General features: G+C 41.6%; 1 protein-coding gene across 1 annotated transcript; it reads left to right on the forward strand.

Annotated features, from left to right (window-relative positions):
* ech1 (enoyl CoA hydratase 1, peroxisomal) lies at positions 1-22,441 on the forward strand. The gene is made up of 10 exons (XM_043680970.1): positions 1-105; positions 3,642-3,807; positions 6,439-6,527; positions 7,181-7,305; positions 8,516-8,564; positions 12,626-12,690; positions 14,393-14,463; positions 19,334-19,405; positions 21,049-21,199; positions 21,976-22,441. Exons 1-10 carry the CDS (start codon positions 69-71, stop codon positions 22,078-22,080), a joined length of 930 nt encoding a protein of 309 aa, XP_043536905.1. The 5' UTR covers positions 1-68; the 3' UTR covers positions 22,081-22,441.
* Positions 22,442-23,369: the final 928 nt, after the last annotated feature.

Below are 23,369 nucleotides of genomic sequence, written 5' to 3' on the forward strand. Positions count from 1 at the left end.
TGCGGTGATACTGCCCGGCCGCGGGAGGCGCTGTAGGCGGGATTGTCTCCAGGTCGCTGTCGGGGCCGATGGCTGGTCTTCTGGTCGGTGGAGCACGGAGGAGCTGTGAGTGTGGCTTCTTGGGGGAGCGCGGGAAGGGGTTGTGTCCGGTTCGGGGGGGGGTCGGGCTCGGCTCGGCTCGGCTCGGCTCGGCTAAGTTTGTCCCGGGGAGGAGTGGACGTAAGTTTTAGATGAGGTGCCGGGAAGCCTTCGGTACTGAATGATATCCGTGTAAGTGGGAAAGTATCCCTGGATTTGGGGTTCAATCATAGAATCCCTACAGTGCGGAAAGAGGCCGTTCGGCCCACCCAGCCAATTCCGACCCTCTAAAGAGAATCCCATTCAGACCCACCCCTGCATTCCAATGGCCAATCCACTTAATCCACACATTCCCTAGACACTGTGGGCAATTTCTCATGACCAATCCACCTAACTTGCTGATCTCTGGATTTACATTAGATTAGATTAGATTAGGTTAGGTTAGATTAGATCCTACAGTGTGGAAACAGGCCCTTCGGCCCAACCAGTGTGGGCGGCACGGTGGCACAGTGGTTAGCACTGCTGCCTCACAGCGCCAGAGACCCGGGTTCAATTCCCGCCTCAGGCGACTGACTGTGTGGAGTTTGCACATTCTCCCCGTGTCTGCGTGGGTTTCCTCCGGGTGCTCCGGTTTCCTCCCACAGTACAAAGATGTGCAGGTCAGGTGAATTGGCCATGCTAAATTGCCCGTAGTGTTAGGTAAGGGGTAGATGTAGGGGTATGAGTGGGTTGCGCTTCGGTGGGGCAGTGTGGACTTGTTGGGCCGAAGGGCCTGTTTCCACACTGTAAGTAATCTAATCTAATCTAATCTAATCTAATCTAGTCCACACCGACCCTCCGAAGAGCAACCCACCCAGACCCAGTTCCCCTGATTAATGCACCAAACACTATAGGCAATTTAGCATGGCCAATTCACTTGACCTGCACATCTTTGGTCTGGAAACCCACCCAGACATGGGGAGAACAGGGAACCTCCACACAGTCACCTGAGGTTGGAATTAAACCCAGCACTCTGCTTGTCGATGTGGGCAAAAACTACGAACTGCAGTAAATACTCCATGATCTGGGTTACTATACAGTGGGAGGGGCAGCAGGAATTTAACTGCTGCCTGCTAGCATCCAGCAGTTGGTCAAAGTTGAAATTCTTGACTTGCAGCTTTCCTAGTAACTATAGAATCTCAACCTCCCTCAACATTCACTCCCTGGACAATAATGAGCAAGGCCCACCATCCACAAGTCACAAGCCAGGAGTGAGAGGGAATACTCCCCATTTGCCTGGACGGGTGCTGCTCCAAAACACTCAAGAAGCTCAACACCATCCAGGACAAAGCAGCCTGCTAGATTGGCACTACATCCACTCTATTCGCCACTGACAATCAGTAACAGAGGTCTGTATCATTTATGAAATGCACTGCTGCAAATCTTCTAGACTCCTATGACTGCAACTTCCAAATCCACATCCCTTGCAAATTCCCTTCAAAGCCACAAACCTCCCAAACTTGGAAACGTATTTTTGTTTCTTCTGTGTCACTGGGTTTGAAATCAGTGTCCCTACACCACACATGGACTACAGTGGTTCAAGAATGTGTGACAGTGCTATGGCTTTAAGATGTTATTTGTCCTGGTTTCTTTTAAGAGAGAGATTGAACGAGGGCACTCTATTCAAGTTAACACTACTTGAATAAACAAGTTGAGTAGCCTTTGGGTTTTTTTTAACACCATGAATAGGTGTCGCCAGCTCTCTCAGATCGTGATTTCTGGGTTTTGGTTTCTCAGTAGCATTAGAAGCTGTTAGGGTCTCAACAGAGTTGGAAGCTTCAGTGAATATCTCCTGGCTGCTACTCTCTTTGAACTTTCTCTTGACGTTTCTTTCCTCCTGGATTGGAGAACTGCATGTGAGATTCTGTGTCTGAATTTGCCTTTTCACCAAGGCAAAGTTTCTGGGAAGTCAATTGTATTGGAACAGTTAATTAGTAATAGTTACCATATCTATTATTTGGTTAAGTTTTCCAATAGAGTTAAGTTATTTTTTTTTTCTTTTGTTTAAATAAATTGGTTTTGCTTAATGTTGAGTAGTGCGACCAGTTGCATTGCATCTGGAACATGATACTTTGCATCTACCTTTAAAATAAGAAAACTAAAAGGTCTAAGGTACCTTAAAATATTTTGAGCAGGTTTGGTCTGATCCATAGCACAGGCAACTCACCACCACCTTCAGGGCATTTAGGGATGGGCAATAAATATTGGCCAGCCAGCAATGCTTAAATAAATAAATACTAGCTGGTTTTATACTGATATCACAGTCTTAATTGGAACTGGGCAAATGTGGTTGGATTTCCTGTCACAAATTTATTCCTTCGCCATTGCATCTTTGCACCAGAGTGGAATTTGGGATTATGATGAAACCAGGAAACCTGTTGGGATCGAATTCCCAGCTTCAGTTGCTCTGCATCAATGTTGTAAAAAAAGAACTTGCAGTTACAGTACATCTCATGATAATTAAATGTCTCAAAGACCTGAAAGAGCCTGTGTTTTTTGTCTCATCTAAACTGTGTACACACTGACAATGCAGCAATCCCAACATACTGCATTGGAATGACGGCTTTGATTTCTCTCAAGCCCTGGCGTGGATTTTAAATTTGGTGACTTACTCAGAAAAAAGTCTTCCTCCTCCTCATTCCACCCTCCTTTCCATATCCATGAGATTTTGCTCCTCGTCTGTGCCATTGCAACACTTATCAGAACAACAGCGTCCAAATGGCACAGAGTCCGTGCGCTGTGAATGATGTAATCCTGGACAACAATCGATTAAATAAAGTGTGTTATCAGAGTGAAGCCACAAAACTGTACCTAAATGATGTAGGAAAGAACAGGTTCTCTAATCTAATTCCACCGTTCCTATGTCGTCATTTTAAGCCCTAACAACATCCAGAATACGAGGGAAAATTCTGATTCTGCAGGTTTGGAAATTAGGCTTGATTGAGGATGGCAAAAGTGAGCTTCTTAGGTGAATTGTCAGATATTCAATGGTTCTGGAAAGAGAAATCCTTCCCTCTATCTTGCTCCACCTATCTACCATATTCCCATGAGTTAGAGTTACATACTACCTCTGCTAATTGTCTCAGACCTCACTCTTTCTCTGACTTAGGACATCTTACTTATCACAGGATCTCTTCCTGCCTACACCACAATACTGCCTCAGCTGCCCCAAGACACCCCTGTCCGCTCCATGACCCTTACCAGTCTGCCCCAGTACGACTCTTTGTTTGTTCCAAGATACCCCCATCCATTCATTGACCTTTCCCCGTCTGCCTTGATGCATTGCTGTCTGCTCAAGACCCTTCCCTGTCTATCCTGAGATACTGCAGTGTTCTCCAGGATTCCTCCTTTTCTGCCGATTGTCCTGTTCTCTGGTTTCCAGCTTCCCCAAGCCCTGACTGCAGTTTGAGACTACTACGCGAAGCTAAGTACAGAAACAAATGTGGGTGCAAGTGTTTGCACTTTGGGGACTAAGTGCACAAGTTTCTATTCGGGTTTTATTACACTTCCGATCACCCTTGCAGGTCGAGGCCTGTTCCAAACGTTGCAAATTGGAATACGGACAATGTCTGCTGCTGTGGCCTCATACGATTTTGAGACTCTGCATGTCTCGCAACCAAGAGACAGTGTGCTGCATGTGGAATTGAACAGACCTAACAAGAGGAATGCAATGAATCATACCCTTTGGAGGTGATTGCAAATTTTACCGAATAATGTTTAAGAATGAGTAACACTGATCTACTCTTGGTCAGAGGGAATGCCTGTTTCAATACCGTTAAAGAGCCCTCTCGTTTACCTTTGATTCATTGCAGATTAAAGAGACTTATTGATGTAACAAGGCCTACAGACCAGATGACAATAGGCTAAGTCTTTAGTCTATGTTGCTTGAGCATTGTTCCCAATGCTATGATCATTGTCACACCCCACCTAAAAGTGGTAGCTACAGAAATAATGGATGCATTGATTGAAATTTTCCAGAAATCCTTGGATTCTGGGGAAATACCAGAGGATCGGAAAACTGACAATGTGACGCCCCCACTTGAAAAGGGAGGGAGACAAAAAGTGGGTAACTGTACATACTTACAGGGTAAATGTCCATTGTTGGAAAAGTATTGGAATCAATTATCAAGAAAGTAATAGCAGAACATTTGGAAAATCATAATCTAATCAAGGAGAGTGCTGAAAGAGATATTAAAGTCTTTCAAGGAAGTCTCAACCAGAGTGGATTGAGGGAAACCAGGGGATGTGTTGTATTTGGACCTCCAGAAGACATTTGACAAGGTTCCTCACAAAAGGTCAAGTCGTAGGATAAGAGCCTATAGCATTGGGGATAATATATTGGTGTGGATAGAGAGTTAGTTCATGGGCAGGAACAGCAGGTAGGGATAAGGGATTCTTTCTCAGGTTGGTGATCTGTGACCAATGGGATTCCACAAGGATCAGTGCTCGGACCTCAACTGTTTACAATGAATATTAATAACTTGGAAAAAGAAAATGAATGTACTGTAGCCACATTTGCACATGACACTAAAATATGTGGAAGGACAGGTTGTGAGAGGGAGACAAACTGTTTACAGAGAGAGATTGATAGGTTAAGTACGTGGGCAAAAGGTTGGCAGATGGACTACTATGTGGAAAAAAGGTGAAGTTGTTCATTTTGGATGGGAGAACAAAAAGAACAGTATTATGTAAAAGGAGAACAACTGCAGAAAGCTGCAAAACAAAGCAACTTGGGGGTACCTGTGAACGAAACACAGAAGGCTAACACGCTGGTACAGCAGGTAATAAGGAAGGTTAGTGGCATGTTGCTCCTTATTTCAAGGGAGGTGGTGTGCAGGAGTAGGGAGGTCTTACTGCAGCTGTACAGTGAGACTACATCTGGAGTACTGTGAGGAATTGTGGTCCCCTTATTTAAGGAAAGACATCATTGGAGGCAGTTTAGCGAAGGTTTGCTACGATGATCCCTGGTTTGGAAGGATTATCCCATGAGCAAAGACTAATCCTGGTTGGGACTCATTGAAATTCAGAAGAATGAGAAGTGATCTCATTGAAGCATTTGGATTCTTATGGGGTTGGCAGGGTAAATGCTGAGAGGATGTTTCCTCTCATGGGAGAATCAAGAATGAGAGGGCATAGTCTCAGAATGAAGGAGTGCCAATTTAAGGCTAAAAAGAGCAGGAATGTCTTCTGTCAGAAGGTTGTGATTCTTGGTAACTCCTTGTCAAAGAGAGCTGTGGGGGCACAGTCCTTATGTATATTTGAAGCTGAGACAGATTCTTGATCAGTCAGGAATCAAGGATTTTGGGGAAAGGGCAGGAAAGTGACCATGAAAATTGTTGGTTCAATAATGATCCTGTTGAATGGTGGAGTAGGCTTAGGGGCTGAATGATCTCCTCCTGTTCCCATTTCTTACAGACTTATCGTGATCTATTGTTAGGAAGTTACACAAGTTGCCCTGTCTCTGGACTATAATTTCTCAAATCCTGTTTAACTTCAGCCTGCTCCTGTTGAATGGTGGAGCAGGCTTAGGGGCTGAATGATCTCCTCCTGTTCCCATTTCTTACAGACTTATCGTGATCTATTGTTAGGAGTCCCCCTGCAGAAAGGGAGGGAATAATCACAGCATATGAACTGTTCATTAGCACCTTTAAGCTGGTAAAATGTTCCTAGGCTACTAAAGGAAGTGTTATCAAGCTAAATTTGACATGAGTCACAAAAGGAGATTTTTAGGATGGGTGAGAAAATGATTGTTGAAAGTAGATGTTAAGAAGCATCTCAAAGGATGAAAGACAGGTGGTGAGGCAGAGAATTTAAAGAGAGAATTCCACAAGTTAGGGTCTCGGTAGCTAAATACCAGTGATGGAGTGATTGAAGTCAGGACGGGTAAATAGCCAGAGCTGGAGCATACAGATCTTATGCGTTTTGAAGCTGGAGGAGGTTACAGAGATAAGGAGGGATGTGGGGGCAGGAGAAGGTTAGGGAGATGAGGGATGTGGGACTGGAGGAGGTTACAGAGATAGAGAAGCTATAGAGATTGATGAAAGAACCAGATTTTAAATTAGCTGATGGGCTTAAAAATATGCTATTATCATGATTGTAACATACAGGTGGACTTATTACCTGTCCAATAATGTTAGCAGTTGATGCTAATAAATCCTGTTATTCCAATCATTCACTCTGACTCCAGACCCCATTGCTTTCTCCAGCGTAGTAAGTTGTTTACTGTCTAGCAAATGCGGCTTAAATAACTTGAACCCTTAGCTGTTGGTGGCTTTCAGCCTTGTGTGTTACAACAATAATGACACTGTCTTGATCCAACAGAGAGATGGTGGAATGCTTTAACAAAATCACACATGACCCTGATCACAGAGTAGTTGTTGTATCAGGAGCTGGAAAAATGTTTACTGCAGGTAAGTGTGACCTCAAAAAGCTTTAAAAGAATTAATTAGGTTGTGGTGTGTATAACAATAAAAATTCATGTTGTCACCGGCTGGTAGGGTGGCTCAGTGGTTAGCAATGCTGCTTCACAGTGCAGGGTTCGATTCCAGCTTCGGGCAACTGTCTGTGTGGAGTTTGCACATTCTCCCTGTGTCTGCGTGGGTTTCCTCCGGGTGTTTCGGTTTCCTCCCACAATGCAAAGATGTGCAGGTTAGGGTGGATTGGCCATGATAAATTGCCCGTAGTGTTCAGGGATGTATAGGTTAGGTGCATTAGTCAGGGGTAAATGTGGAGTAATGGGGAACAGGTTTGGGTGGGATTGTCTTCCGGAACTAGGAGAGAGTTCCTCTTCAGAGGCTCGGTGTGGACTTGTTAGGCCAAAGGCCCTGTTTCTCTACATTCTATATATCATCTAACTATTAGAATAGACCCCCTAATTTGATAGGGAAGGATGTTTGAGGATGAACAGTTACACAAGTTGCCCTGTCTCTGGACTATAATTTCTCAAATCCTGTTTAACTTCAGCCTTGCTAATCAGGGATGCCAGATGTGATTGTAACAAGGAGATGATTAATTATTGTATACTGATGCTGAATCAAATCAGTAATTGTGCTGATGTTTGCAGGAATTGATCTGATGGACATGGCTGGACAAGTATTGCAGCCTACAGGAGATGATGCAGCAAGGAAAGCCTGGCACTTAAGGAACAAGATCCTCCAATATCAGGAGAGCTTTAACGTGATAGAAAAGGTAGGAACTCTGACTTTCATTGTACCAGGATCCTCCGTGGTTTACTCTCAGAGTCGATTTGCACTTTGCACCTGGCCTCCAAATTGCAGCTTGCAATCGCAGTCACAAAATCCTAACCCTATCATTGCATGGCCTGTGCAAGGTAGCACGGGTTAACAATCATGTTGGGTTTCAAAAACTGAGATAAGTTTCCACCCCAAACTCTCTCTCACAGACACCCATCCACACCTGTGTGCACCTGTGCACACTCTCATGCTCACAAACAGCACATATGCTTGTTCACATTGAGACATACATGCGCGCACACAAAACGCACTCAAACAAAGCAGCGGACACACCTACCTGTGGACACACTCACCTGCAGACTCCACCATGTGGAGACATACAGAGTCAAGATTAGAGTGGTGCTGGAAAAGCACAGTAGGTCAGGCAGCATCCGAGGAGCAGGAGAATCGACGTTTTGGGCAGATTCCTGATGAAGGGCTTTTGCCTGAAACGTCGATTTTCCTGCTCCTTGGACTTGCTGCCTGACTTGCTGTGCTTTTCCAGCGCTACTCTAATCTTGACTCTGATCCCCAGCATCTGCAGTCCTCACTTTTGCCTGAATGGAGACATACATCAACCGACTGCTTTCCCAAAGGGGAAGTATAAAATGAAATCCTTTGTTCTAGTCCCTACACAGCCCTATGGTCCTCTGGAACATTGGTGACTTTATCTTACATACCTTTACCTAACCTTCAAAAAAAATTCTCCAATGATTTAATTGGTGTTCGGTGTTTAATTATTACCATGACGTGTGTGATATTTCACTGCAGCAAGTTGTGAAATTAAATGAAAAATCCATCTGGTTCTCTAGTGTCCTTCAGGAAAGGACACACCTACTTAGTTTGGACAACAATTCTAGCTCCAAGTCAGGTGGTTGTCTCCTAAAGCCCATCAAAATACTCATACCCTTGGACCACAATTTGCATTGGCGGAATAAAGTACTTTTCATTCTCTCCGATTATTAAGTTATTTTGTTTTCCTAGTTTACCTCTCCAACACGTGAATCTTTGTCAATCTGAGAGCCCAAGGTTTGACTTGCTGTCCAAGACACAGGAGAACTTTGGCTTGCACACCAGAACTCCAGATGGCAAATCTTTACAAGATATTCAAACGTGCATGACTCCAATGTCTGCTGAGTGTCGTTTTAATTTGTGCTCCATTTCAGTGTCCTAAGCCAGTGATTGCAGCAGTTCATAATGCGTGCATTGGAGGAGGTGAGCGCTTTGAGTTGTTTTAATAATCTGGAAATTTATAGTTCATTTTGTGAGGGATAGAATCCTCACCACATGAGGTACTCCCTCACTCTTGAGAGTCTCCATAGAGGTAACTTTAAGTTTTAGGAACCCAGTTTTAAATGTCGATCGAAGAAAAATCTGACGAAGAAACTGGGAAACAATCCTGAAATAAGTGTAATTCAGACAGATTGGGGTGATTCCAGTTCTAAAGGGATGTTCCATTATGTTGCTGGTAATTCACACCCAAGATTATATTGGCTACATTGGATCTAACTGCAGGAGTCAGATTGCTTCATAGTGTTTTGATATTATTCATGTAGGTTTCCAGAATTAAAACAACTTGTAAACACTGGGTTTCATAATAGAACCAGTAAGTCTAATAAGATGATTGTAATCGCCATTAGAAATATAAATTATTCATATGGGTCCCAAATCAAATGGTTGTTTTGAAGGCTAAAGATAACTAGTTGAGATCTCTATCTGGAACATCCATGCATGGCTGTAGGGTAGAGGGTCAGAGAGTAATCTTGTGTTTTGGGTTCACCGGTGTGCTTCTTTCACCAGCAGAGAGAGAGAATGCTATTAGGGCTCAGCTTGGAGGGCAGAGGTATGTCCACTGACAGCTGGAAGAAGGAGTAGAGAAGCCATTAGGAGTCAAAGACACCATTTAGTTTGGAGTCACTAAGCAGGAATTGTGAGTAGGACTTATGCTTAGGACGATAAGTCCAGATTCATGAGTACTTAAAAATGACCAGATCTGCTTGTGGAAGAAATCAGCAGTAGAATCCTTGCAGAGAGGAGGTCTGAGCATCAGTTTGAGGAGAATCAGAGTGAATTCCTGAAAGCTATGTCTCACTTTGGTTTGTGGGGAAGAGAAAGATTCTATAAAGTATGGGGAAACTCACATCTTGAATTAAAAACAGCATGAGTTATTACAATTATCAGCTTTGAAGAATAAAGCTTTGCAAAAATTAGTAGGACTTTGTCCAATTCTTGTTGTAGAAATGTTTGTTTAAAATATGAAACTTTGTGGTGTCATTCTTTCAGGAGATAACTGGGAGTTTGAGTTTTTTTAAAAGAAAATATTTATGGCTCCCTTGTGCTCATTGTTATACCAATATGTACAATAAAGAGTTTGTTCTAAACGCAAGTTGGTGGACATGTTGTATGCTTGGAAACTCCTCACCAGCAACCCAGGAATATTATTGCAGACTATCTGTGGCTCCAGTGTTTCGTTACCAAAATCACTGCTCAGTCTGCTGAGGTTGTAAAAAAAACACCCAGGGAACCATTTGTTCCCACCTCAGGCGACTGTGTGGAGTTTGCACATTCTCCCCGTGTCTGCCTGGGTTTCCTCCGGGTCCTCTGGTTTCCTCTCACAATCCAAAAATGTGCAGGTTAGGTGAATTGGCAGTGCTAAATTGCCCGTAGTGTTAGGTGAAGGGGTAAATGTAGGAGAAAGGGGTCTGGGTGGATTGTACTTGGCGGGTCGGTGTGGACTTGTTGGGCCTGTTTCCACCCTGTATCTAATCTAATCTAATCTTAAAAAAAACCAAGAGAGTTCTCCCATGGTGTTCTGGTTAAGTTAATCTTTCAATCAAAATTATGAAGATAGATTATCTTGTTATTGTGGCTTTGCTGTTCGCAGGAGCTTGCTGTGCACAAATTGTCTGCTCATTTTAGATGTTTTTAATCAACCTGTTCAGAGTTGTTATGACACATCTCCCTAAGGGCATTGTGGGTCTTGCTATAGCATGTGGACTGCAGTGGTTCAAGAAGGCAGCTGACCGACTCCTTCTCAAGGGTCAATTGGGGATGGCCAATAAATGCTAGCCAGCCAGCGACGCCCACATCCTACAAGTTAAACAAAAATAAAGCCTTTGGCCCAGAGGTAGGGACACTCACACTGCACTTCAAGAGCCCACTATTCTGCTACTTCTTACATTACACTCCATTCTAAAAGTGCATTGGGGTGTGTTGAGACAATGAATGGCCCACCACAATAATGCATGATTTTCAAGTGAACTTGGAGTTTTTGGTGCTTGCAACCTGCCAATTTGTCCTTTCAGACAGTGTAGGATTGGAAGGTGCTGTTGAAAAAGCTGCTCATTTTTCTCAACAAGATATACCAACCGGGTAACAGTTTAGACCCATTGAGTAATTATTGACTTGTATATTTCCCTGGCCAGAGTCTTGTTTGCTGTAACGTGGCTAAGTGTTACAAAGGACATAGCAGATAAGAGTAGGACAATTCACAGGTTCAATCTGTATTCACACCTAGAATACATTTTGATGTGAGATAATGGGTCTACAGTAATCATTTAGCATGGTAATGTTCTTTTGAAACTATAAATGGAACATAAGGCAGACTATCATTTATCTAATATCTTTCATAACCTCGATGTTCCAAACCTCTTCACAGATAACAAATACTTTCTTGAAGCCTAGTTACTGTTGCAAAGTAGGAAGTGTTGCACACAGCAAGGCCCTATAGGAAGGGGTGACATAAATAGCCATATTATCCATTTTTAGTAATGAGGCTTGAGGGATTAATATTTGGTTGTCGCTGAGCTGTAAGTTTGTTCTCAGATGTTTTGTCTAGTGAAGCGCTGGAGTTCTGTCCCGCCTGCTGTTGTGTCTTGGTTTGTTGTGATAGGTGATATCATTCCTGGTTCTGTTTCTGACAGATTGGTAAATAGGGTCCAAATCTATATGTTTGTTAACAGAGTTCCAGTTTGAATGCCAGGCCTGCAGGAATTCCTGCACCTGTCTTTGTTTAACCAGTCCCAAGATAGATGTATTGCCCAGTTAAATTGGTGTCCCTCTTGCTTGATTAATATTCGCTGGGAATCTGGCAGTCTCCTCACTGTTCCTTGAAGTATGATTGTATGATCTTTTACATACCCCTGAGAAGACAGACATGGTTCAAAATAAAGTTTCATCCAATGGGCAGCATCTTCAACAGTACGGCACTTCCTCAGAACTGCACTAGGCAGTATCAGCCTAGATTAGACACTTAAGTCTCTGGAGTCACACAGGGAAATGAGTAACAGGCACATGCACGAGATATTGTACTGGATTAAGAACCCAGCAATTGCAAATCACAAATAATGGAATTGGAATTCATTGCATCTTCTGTGTTATAGATTGACAGATGAACTATGTAAGCTGCAGATATGTTGCAACATATTTTTTTTGTAATCTTCAGAGGGGGCCACCTGCTATCTCAGCCTAATATGACCCACATATCTGACACTCTACACTAAACACTCTTGGTGTATTCTAAACTGGTTAGTTGCCATCAGTTACACAGAGCAATAGATCCAGACATCCCCACAGGGTTTTTGGTTTTGGACATGTGCCAACATGGAGAATGGAGGAAGTTACTTGTTGCCGTCAAAGAGTGGGTTTACATTGAGGAGGCTTATGAGGCTGTTTCCCAGCTTTCTTGCTCTGTCTTCTTGGGGAGCTGACACTGGAATGTTGTTGGTTGATGAAAGGCCACATCATCTGAATATAATAGAGAGTGAACTGGGTTGGAACAGCCTAATGGTTGTTCTCAATCTCCGCTGTTTGCTATATGACCTGGATGTGAATTGAAGGATATAATCTCAATGGAGCTTATTGGCTCAACGACCTCAGTGTCTCAAATGCGATTAATTTATGTATAGCATTAGGTAATGGTTTGAACTGTTTCCCTCTTTATTTCACTTAGTCGGTATCCCAGAGAGATTAATAGTAGATTTGTGCTTCCCAGTCTGTGGAGACCACTGGAGAAGTGAGAGTGTGATAAAATTAATTCATCAGAAAAAAGGAGGGGTGGGGGAAAGATACTGTGCAACAATTCATACCCAATCTTCCCTTTCTTAGAGAAAAGAACAAAGAGAATAACAAACAGTACAGACACTGTCCTGGAGTAATAGCTCCTTTCCAAATATTAACCTTATCATTCTGTCAAATCAGCAAAGTTTAAATACCTGCTTGAACCACATGCACACTATATTCCATAAAATAAGCTGAAGGCGCTCTTTCCTTTACAGGTGTAGATTTGATTACAGCCTGTGACATACGGCTATGCTCGCAGGATGCCTGGTTCCAGGTGAAGGTGAGAGCTTCTGTTTTAATAAGTTGCTTTGTCAGCTATCTTATATTAAAGACAGTTAGCAAAACACAACAAAAGTGTTTCAGCTTATTTCTCAACATTATCAATACCAGTGACTCAAGTCTAAGGAAATTACTCTCCCCTCCAATCTTAACTGACTTTGACTGTCACTTTGCCATGGCTTGTAGAGCCCTTTCCAAATCTGCCAATATGAATTTTTCACAAATCTGAGAACTTAAAACTCTGTCAATTCCAATAACCTGCACATTTCTAATTTGGAAGTTTTACAAACTGAACACTTCTGCTGAGATAACATGTCTCCTGAATTGCCCTGAATCTTTTCAGGAGAAAAGCTGAACTTGTTTCTCAACTCACCACTGTTTTTCTGAACTGAATGAAATACAAACTTGCTCGTTTCTAGATTCTTCTGAATTGAAAACAAAGATAATGGGCTTTCTAGTTTACTTTAGCAGTGATAAACACAACAGTATAAACAGTTTTCTGTTCACACCACAAAAGTCTGCAGTCATCTGCTTTCTGACAAAGCGCTGAATTTAATCACTGTCCCAGAAGGACACTGTGACATTTATTATTTGTTTTAAAAAGAATGCCCTCAGAGAAGTGACGAACACCAAAAACTATGTTAAGGTCTACATTATACACTTTTCATCATGTGGTGTCTAAGCAACGTATTCCAGTAGCCATTAATCTCAGGATTTTCTCCATGTTTGTATTGTGTACATGAACTATTACAATGGGAGTAAGCTTGGGAACCTTGTTTATCCAAGAAATATGATACTCAAGTCTCACAGTACCAGTGTGAAAGTATTACCTGGTTCATTATTATCCTTCCTTTCTGATCCTTTCTGCACCTTTGCGGACCCAACCTGGAGGAGGCAGAACCCACAAGCGAAGCCTGTGATCTGTTTCAGAACAAACTCTGGCAAAATTATTCCCCAACTCAACACTGTCATATATTGAGTAATTTCAAAACGGCATCTCCCTCCTCACATTCCCCCTTTCCTGAAAACTCCCTCCTTCCTTCGGAAATTGTTGATTTATTCATGAGATGTTGTTCCAAACTTACTGCCACTATCAGTAATCTATTCTAGGGGATAACTGATAGTTTGGGTTGATCTCCAGTCAGTTTCCACTTCAAATATTTATGAAAATCTACAGTGTCTGCAGTGGTTTGTTAAGTAGCACTTGCACTTCTGATTCAGAATGTTGTTGCTTCGACTCCCACTCCAGGAAATCATAACTGACAGCTCAGTGTGGAGGACTGAGGGGGTGCTACGCTGTATGAGGTGCTGTCTTTAGTTGTTAAATTGAAGCTTCTTCTGCCCCTTCAGCTAGTTAGAAGGTATCCCACGTCACTGTTACGAGGCTGTGTGTCCTGTTCTTATTTATTCCTGAACTACAGCCGGTGATTGGGTCAGTTACTTTATTGCTTTTTGTGGGATCCTACTCTGCACATTGTCATATTTCCTACAACTCAACGCTGAAGACATTTCAAAAGTATTTCTGAACTGTTTGGAACATCTTGAGGTGGTGAAAAGCAGCATGGTGGAAGTTTTTATTGCTGACGAATGTTTATGACTAAGTACTGCTTCACAATTTGCTGAGAGTTGTTTGATATTACATCTGTTGACAGACTGCTGAATAAAATTGCACAAGTTTAAGCCTATCCTTTCTACATGTCTAGGAGGTGGACATTGGAATGGCAGCTGATGTAGGAACTTTGCAGCGACTGCCCAAAATTATAGGAAGTGCCAGGTAATTTTAAAAAAATATTCTTTTGAATGGTGTGGGCATTGCTGGAAAGGCCAGAGTTTGTTACCCATCACGTCATGCCCTTGAGAAGGTTGTGGAGAACCACTACTTTGAACTGCTGCAATTAATATGGTGCAGGTGCACCCACAGTGTTGTTAAGAAGGAAATTGCAGGATTTAGTGCCAATTACAATTTTATAAACAGCAAGACAGGTGAGAGAAGCAGACTCTTGAGAGGTCTTGTCTCTGCCTCTGTTACAATGCACCTGCGTTCCTGCCTATTTCTTTGTCTCGATCTTGTCAAATACTCTTCATCTTCCCTTGTTTTCTCCTGTTCCCCTAATCATCCTCTGCCTCCTTGCTCTATCTGACTTATACTAAACTACTGCCCTTTTGACTGCTGATTAACAACTCTGCTTTGTGCAAATTTAAAAAAAATGTTTTTTTAAAAAGAAAACTGATCCAGGTCCATTTGCAAGTGGGAATTGCACAGGAGTCACAGAACAGCAATAAGCTACCAGTGTAACAGGTCTGGTGAGCCTACTCACACTAAATTCCTTTTTTCCTTGAGTCTGTATTTTCCTTCCACTTACATAAGTCTAAAGCATTCACCTCAACTTCTATATGATACAATGTTCCACTGTCACTCTCTGAATGGAAGAAATTTCTCCTGACTTTCCATTTGGTTGATAATGACAATCTTAGACTGATGACATTGTCTTAGTTGTTACTCAGGGGGGTAGCACAGACTATGGTTTCATGTCCTACTCTGAAATTCTAGGTTGACAACTGAGGGAGTGCCGCACTGTTGGAGACACCATCTGCCCTTTCGGTTGAATGTGCAATATCCATTTTGAAGAAGAGGAAGGATTCTGGCCAGTGACCCAGTTAATATTTAGCCCTCAGTCAATACCAATGAGAAAACAATTGACCTGATCGTTATAAACTTGCTGAGTTAGAGCTTGCCATGTACAAATTGGATTCTTTGACTCCCACAGCAGTGATTATTGTGAGATCTTTGCAGGACAGATGAAAACAACTTGCAGCACCTGAAAGGCAACATCAAGCTAAAATCAGTTTACTTTGGTAGATATGTACAAATTGCCACAAAAGTATACTACTATACTCCTCCTTCCTTACTGAATATGTTGCACAACATTCAGAATTCCATACAGTTTACATGTATCTCATGTTTTCTATTTATTTACAAATTTAACTTGACCACTGGTTTGCCATTCCTAAAATGGTCTTGACTCAAACTTCCAGTGGAAAGAGTTTGACTCATCTTGGCCTGTGACCGGTCTTTTCTCAAGGGTAGCAGAGTCCAAAGCTAGAGGGCATAGGTTTAAAGGAAAGATTTAAAAGGGACCTCAGGGGCAAGTTTTCACACAGGGGGTGGTGCGTGTATGGAATGAGCTGCCAGAGGAAGTGGTGGAGGCTGGTACAATTACAACATTTAAAAGGCATCTGGATGGGTATATGAATAGGAAGGATTCAGAGGGATATGAGCTTAAAAATGTGTTGCTGGAAAAGCGCAGCAGGTCAGGTAGCATCAAAGGAGCAGGAAAATCGACGTTTCGGGCATAAGCCCTTCTTCAGGAAGAAGGGCTTATGCCCGAAACGTCGATTCTCCTGCTCCTTTGATGCTGCCTGACCTGCTGCGCTTTTCCAGCAACACATTTTTAAGCTCTGATCTCCAGCATCTGAAGTCCTCACTTTCTCCTTCAGAGGGATATGAGCCAAGTGCTGGCAAATGGGACTAGGATATGTGGTCAGCATGGCCAAATTGGACCGAAGGGTCTGTTTCCTTGCTGTACAGCTCTCTGACTGAAGAGAAGACAGGCTAAGCAAAGACATGCTAGAGAATACCTAGAGGCCTGGCACTCCAACCGCAACGCCATAAACAAACACATAGATCTAGATACCATCTATCAACCCCTCAGAAAACGAACAGGAAATGACATCACCACAAACCCCAGGAACCCCATCCAGGACAAACATATAAATAGAAAACAGGAGACAACAGCTTCGCTTCATTTGGAGGTCGCCACTGATGATGTTACCGAGCCAGGTAATGAAATGTCTGGATATCAAACCTACAGCTCAGAGAGCAAACCTACACCCTAAACCTCAACCTGAGCTACAAACCTTGCAGAGAAGTTTTCTCCAATAAGAACTGATTTTGCCTTTGACCTGCAATTGAATTTTCCCCTTCATCAGACACGTGAGACTGACTCTGACTTGGATCTGAACTGATTTCAGGAATGATTTGTATTGGAGCAGCAATCAGTATGCTACCCATATCCCAACTGTCTGATTCAGCAGGCACATTTGATTCTTCCCAATACTCTTTTTGCTTCATGAACTTTTGAAGGTAAAACATGATCTACGTATCCAAATCTAACCTTTCCACAACAAAGCATCTTGATCCAGATGTGCGGGCCATATACTTTTACACATTTCCTTGGTAGTCACTTCAACCCACTTGTGAAGAAATTCTTAATCTTCTGGTTCAACATTAGACTTCTTTTTCTCATTCTACCCCAGTTATGACCTTTGTTCCGTCTGGATGGTTTTTTCTTCTGACTGCTAAATGTGGTTTTAGCAATGAAATCCTCATTCTCAGAAACAGTTCAGCTGACATTCTCCCAGTAGTGAGAGGTGTGTTCGGGAAAAATAAACAAAATTACACCCCTTTGTGATTCAGTGATATCTGAAATTTCATCCAATTTGTATCCAGCATTTTTTAAACAAGAGCACGCTTGATATTTTGTACTCATGCATTTACTGTTTCATTCGAAGCAAGGATGATTCAGTGAAACTCTAGATGTTTGATCTTGTTCATTCTCATGAAATTTGAAAACTCTCTGATGCAAAACTGAGGTCCTTTATCAGACACACTTTCTTCTGGAAATCCAAAAGCAACAGTCAAACAATACAAAACATCCAGAGTTTTTCTTCTAACTGTTACATCAGACACCCTTCAACTGACTTGGAAATGACTATCTATCTCAATGTATAACTATTGCCCTTCAAATTCTGATAGAACACCCTATACAGCCTTTGTCACATGTTTGATGGTTATTTTCATGATTGCAAAGGTACCATTGGTGGTTTTCCTACAGCTTGATGTACACTATGCTGATTAATTGTTTGTTCTATGTCCTCATTGAACTCTGACCTCTAAAGATAGCTTCTCACCAGGCTGTTAGTCAAACTCAACCCTACGTGTTGATCGGGAGGGTTGAACATTACGTCACTTTATATCTCCGGCTCTCTACAAAACACAAAGGACAACTCATTCTCATGGGTAAAGTAAAAAGACCTGTTTTCTAAATCTGTGTTGGCAACACGTTTTTGATATGGTAATACAGCCTTGACAATATGGTATCCATACAACTTATCAATGTCATCTGCTCTGATTGGCAACTCATCTACATGTGAAAAGAAAAATATATCCTTCTTCAGTGTTCTGAGGAAGGGTCACTTGACCTGAAACATTAACTCTGATTTCTCTTCACAGATGCTGCCAGACCTGATGAGCTTTTCCAGCAATTTCTGTTTTTGTTTCTGATTTCCAGCATCCACAGTTTTTTTGGTTTTTATTTAAATATATCCTCCTTTATATGTCAGATGAGGATGGTAATCTAGGAATTGCGTTAGCATTACAATGGTTAGAAGATCACCTCTACTTTAATATTGTTCTTCTAAGAAGATAAAACTAAAGCTAATCGCTGTATTTGGGCTGCAGTTAAAGTGAGTGCTGGAGCCTTCAGACTCAAAATAGTCATCAGGAGTTTATGATCACTTTCAATTGTGAAACCGCGACGATACAATTATTTATGAAATAAAAGCAGAAAGTGCTGGAGAAACTCTGCAAACTCACAAAATGAGTCATAACATTAACACTATTTCTGTTTCCACAGATGCTGTCAGAGTTTCTGCAGTGCATTCTGTTTTTGTTTAGCTTTTCAGCATACACAACAGTTTCCCAACAAAAGAATACCCCTCACACTTCATCTACTGGCTTGTTAGAAGCTTACCCAACCCCAACGTTTTCAGCTAGAGACATCCACAATTTCCACTTTGTCGCCAAATGCAGTATATTTGCAGGACAGCCTGAAACAATGTGCAAATACTGGACCTGATTTATTTTGGTACATACATACAAGGGCCACAAGAGGGTGCTATTAGTAAAGTTGGCTGTAAAGTACTTTATCGAGAGTGTGGCGCTGGATAAAGCACAGCAGGTCAGGCAGCATCTGAGGAGCTGGAGAATCGATTGTTTTGGGCATAAGCCCTTCATCAATACTTTGGAATGTTCTGAGATTGTGAAAGGCCTTTCTTTAAGACCTATTGTTTTAATGCACCTCCCACCCCCATGACCTCATCCCCAAAGGATTATATGTTCTCCAAATTTATTTTCTCAAAACAATATGCTGCTAAACTGAAGCAGGATCCAAGCTAATTGGGCAACGTCACTGGCACAAATTATCCTGTTGAGTGGCAGTTTGTTTCAGTCCGAGGCAAATTCTCTTTTCCATCAGAGTCAAATCAAGTGCCTAGCAGGAGAGAGGAAAAGACTAACTCCATCCTTTCTGCCATTGTTGGGAAAGCTTTGTGGTCCAGATCTGGCGGTTAACAGGTATGAAGTGGAACAAGACCTGTTGAACCTGCTTAATCAATACATAACTGAGGCTTGGACCAGAGTTATACTCAAGAGGCTGTCCATTGGTTTAGGGGAAGTTGGAATGTTCAGCATTAGATATAGCTGCCTTTAACCAGTAGATATATTAAGGCTGAGGGGGGAGTGAAATGAAAGTTGAGTTAAACTATGATTTATGATGTTCTATTTTTCCTATTGTCTTTTCTAGTCTAATGAGCGAACTGGTATATACAGCGAGGCAGTTGATGGCAGACGAAGCACTGAGCTGTGGTCTGGTGAGGTAATCTATTTGATTCTAAGTTACATTCAACCTTGTGTCAACCAAGTCACTGTGTTTGTGATCAGTCGTTGCAAAGCTGCTAGCTTCATCTCACTATGACCCTGTTGATCAGTCCGCTCCAGGATGCTACTCACATTTGTACCTCTGACATACCCAGGAGCATCCTCATCAGGTGCCGGAGCTCTGTTAACTGCTTCTTGTAGACGAGAAACTGAACTAGGTCACCCAGAGCCTTAACAGAGTAAAATACCTGACGCCAGTCCTGGTTCACTGGTGGCACTCAGACAGTAGGAGATTGTAGGTTGTTTACTACTCTAAAGACTTGAGCAGAATTTCTAGCGGAGCTCTGAACGTTACCTCAAGTGGACGCAAAAGATCCCACTGCACTATTTTAAAGAAGGCCAGGCAAGATAATCCAGTGTTTATCCCTTGAATAACATCAAAAAAACAAATCAGCTGGTAATCACATCTGGGGACCCTGTCTAGTGTAAATTGCCACATTTCCTACATTATAATATTGGCTACATTTTCAAATACTTTCGGGGAATTGTAACGCCTTGAAAGTCCGCATAAATGCAAGTTATATCTATCTGTTCGATTCTAAAACATATTCCAGAATAAATGTGCATCAGTTGTCTGGTTCCATAAGACTGAAGCCAAAATGAAGAGGGTGATGTATGCGTGTAACACAACAGGAGGCCATTGTAAGGCATGATAGTATGATGTCTCCATCGTTATGAAAAAGATTGGTGCAGTGAGTGCCATTACACACTAGTCTGAGAGTGTATTCACTGGATTAATTTATTTTCATATTGGGCTTGATGTTTAACATTGATCTGAATGTTCTAAATTCACCATTAGGTCAGAGGGCACTTGCACAGGTGTTATGACACAGAGCACCATGCAGTAAATCTTGGTTCTTGATCTGAGTTATTGCATCTCAGCTGAGACAGCAGTTGTCCTTGGCGCTGTGTGTGTTGATTTTAGTGGATTTGTGCTTTGCTGTAATGCCACATGTGTTCAGATAGCCCATCAAACCTCATGGGAAGAATGACAACTTGAATAGAGTACTAGAGGTCTTTCAGGAGATTGATATAGTTCTTAGAGTAAAGGGATCAAAAGGTATGGGAGAATGCAGGAACACAGTACTGAGTTGGATGATCAGACACTTTAATATCGAGTAGTAGAGAAGGCATGAATGGCCAAATGGCCTACTCATGTTGTTATTTTCTACGCTTCTCCTTTCAGAACCTATCACATTTGGGATGGTGATGACAATTGTATACATTGAGATATGAAATGAAATTTGCATTGTGTTATCTTGTCTCAATTAGATTGGCAGACGACCAAGTAACTAATATTACCACATGCAATTATAAACATGGATCTAGTGAGGCCAGGAACCGAGAGATAATTACCATTATCTGTTGGCTGCCTTTTAGCAGGGTACCTGTAACAATTCCAAATCTTGCTGATGTTAGATTTGGCTTTGCTTGCGCCTCCTCCCCCACTCCATGTAGTATGGTAGTGTGCCAAAGCATACTGACCCATGAAGCATGTACACTGAAGAATTGGCATGTTGAACTTTGCCAACATTAAAAAGACTAATGTCACAAGCTTGTTTTCTTTCATCTTGTCTGAAGCCGAGTCTTTGAAGACAAAGAAGCCATGTTGGAAGGTGCCTTCGAGATGGCATCTGAGATAGCCAGTAAGAGCCCATTGGCAGTACAAGGAACCAAGCTGAACCTGATTTATTCAAGAGACCACCCTGTTAAGGACGGTTTGAACTATATTGTGAGTATGAGACAAATGATTGTGGTTGACGTAAAGGGTCATTGGGCAGCATTGCAACAGGAACAACCTGACCTCTTGTCCCCTCTTGACTGGTGGATGTATGTGAGACATTTAAAGATTACAATGGAATATCCACGCGAGAGGTATTTTAGAATATACCACAAACACCTTGAAATAAACACCACTTTATTGGACTCAAGTAATTAATATTGCCACATGGATCTTCAAAGAAGAGCCTGTGCTTAACCACTTATTCCCTTTCTGCGGAGACACTTTGAGTCTCCCATGAGAATATTCACAATATTGGAAATCCAAGGTCATGCAGTCTCATAGTGAATGTGAACAAACAAAGCCTATGTTTTGAAAGCTGAAAGGGCTTTTTAATTTCAGAGAGGCAATAGGAACTGGGAGAGACAATTTCCCCCTAAGTATTGTTTTCCCTTTGTCCACCCACATCTTTTAAAGAAAGTATCTGTTGGATGAACAATATTATCCTCTTCTTGGTGGATTGGCACTATTTCAAAGTGGGCAAGGCATGTGTATTTTTTTGTTTATTTTTTCTCATTACCCATGCATCCCCTTTGGCATTGCTTATCAGGATTGAGATATTGCGAACCATTTGATAAAGTACCTTTTATGTTTGAGGTGACAGTACCTCAGCTAAATAAATTCCTGCACAGTTCAGTGGCGATTATCCATCGTTTATACTCTCTCATGATTTCCTTTCATTAACAATGAACAGGATACACTAAGGCTATCTCCTTGTTTTTCTCCAGGCCACATGGAACATGTCAATGTTACAAACAGATGACCTTATAAAGTCAGCCCAGGCTGCAATGGAGAAAAAGTCCCCCAAAGATGTGCCTTACTCCAAATTGTGATGGAAAAAAGTTTCAATATACCTGTTCTCAATTTGCGCTAATAATTCCTCTAATTCTGATGATTTTGAAAGCAAATAAACTCATAGAACATTGCCTACAAAAATGTTATTTACAATGTAGATGTTATCAAATCATTTTTACATTCTGTGATTTTTATTTGCCATCATTTTCAGCTTTTGATTTGTAAATCCACCAGTGTAATCATGTAATCACAATAATCATTATGGGGAGATGGAGGCATAGTGGTAATGTCACTGACTAGAAATCCGGGGAAAATGGTTTCAAGTCTTACCACGGCAGCAGGAATGGAATTTAAATTCAATCAATGAATTTTGGAATTAAAAAGATATGATCACCATTACTGAGATTAAACTTGTAATTGATTATTATAAAAATCCATCTGTTTGCGATGTCATTTAGGGAAGGAAATATGCATTCTTACCTGGTCTGGGCCTACTCCAACCCGAGACACTCAGGGATTGTAGCTGATTCTTAACTGTCCTCTGAAATGGCTTAGCACATGCTTTCGTTTGGGCAACAAATGTTAGCCTAGTCTGCAACACCCACACCCCAAGTAAGAAAATGAAGAAAAACAATGAATGTGAAAGTCATTACTTTTTTTAAATAATGTTTTTATTGAAAGAAAAAGATTTTTTATAAAATTACAAAATTCCAACAATAATACACCAACAAAAAAACACTACTCTGTATAAAACAAGAAACAACACAAATAAAACTCAACTATTCTCATGTGCAAGATGAACAAATCAGTAAAGGCAATTAATAAATAAATTAATAAATAAAACATCTCAGCACAACAAAGCATTAGCTCCCGAACTCTGAGAGCATTGAGTATTACACATGAATTTATTCAAAATGCTTCCTTTGAGGGTTTCAAGTTCACTAAATCGAATCGTCATGGCTACACAAAACCCCTAGTTAAGATGGCAGATAAATCTACATCCAGATCATCAAAAACAGCCACCATATCTTAGAAATATTTTCAGTTTCTCGGCGTACAGTATTCGTAAGAAAGTCCAAAGGAATATGTTCCATGATTAGCTTACTCCAACCTGACAGACTTGGGGGGGTTTTCAGAGACCCCACACATCAAAATATTTTTTCTCGCTCAAAAAGTGAGAAAATTAAAAAGTCTTTTCCCATGAACATCTAAGGAAGATAAATTGGGTAGGCCCAGGAGAAGAGAGATAGGCTTGCTCTTAACTTCAATCCCCAAGACCCTCTCTATTACTCCTGCCACAGCACTCCAATATGTATGGAGTCTGCGG

The sequence above is a fragment of the Chiloscyllium plagiosum genome, chromosome 41 (genome assembly GCF_004010195.1).
Source record: "Chiloscyllium plagiosum isolate BGI_BamShark_2017 chromosome 41, ASM401019v2, whole genome shotgun sequence".
Classification (NCBI taxonomy): Eukaryota; Metazoa; Chordata; class Chondrichthyes; order Orectolobiformes; family Hemiscylliidae; genus Chiloscyllium; species Chiloscyllium plagiosum.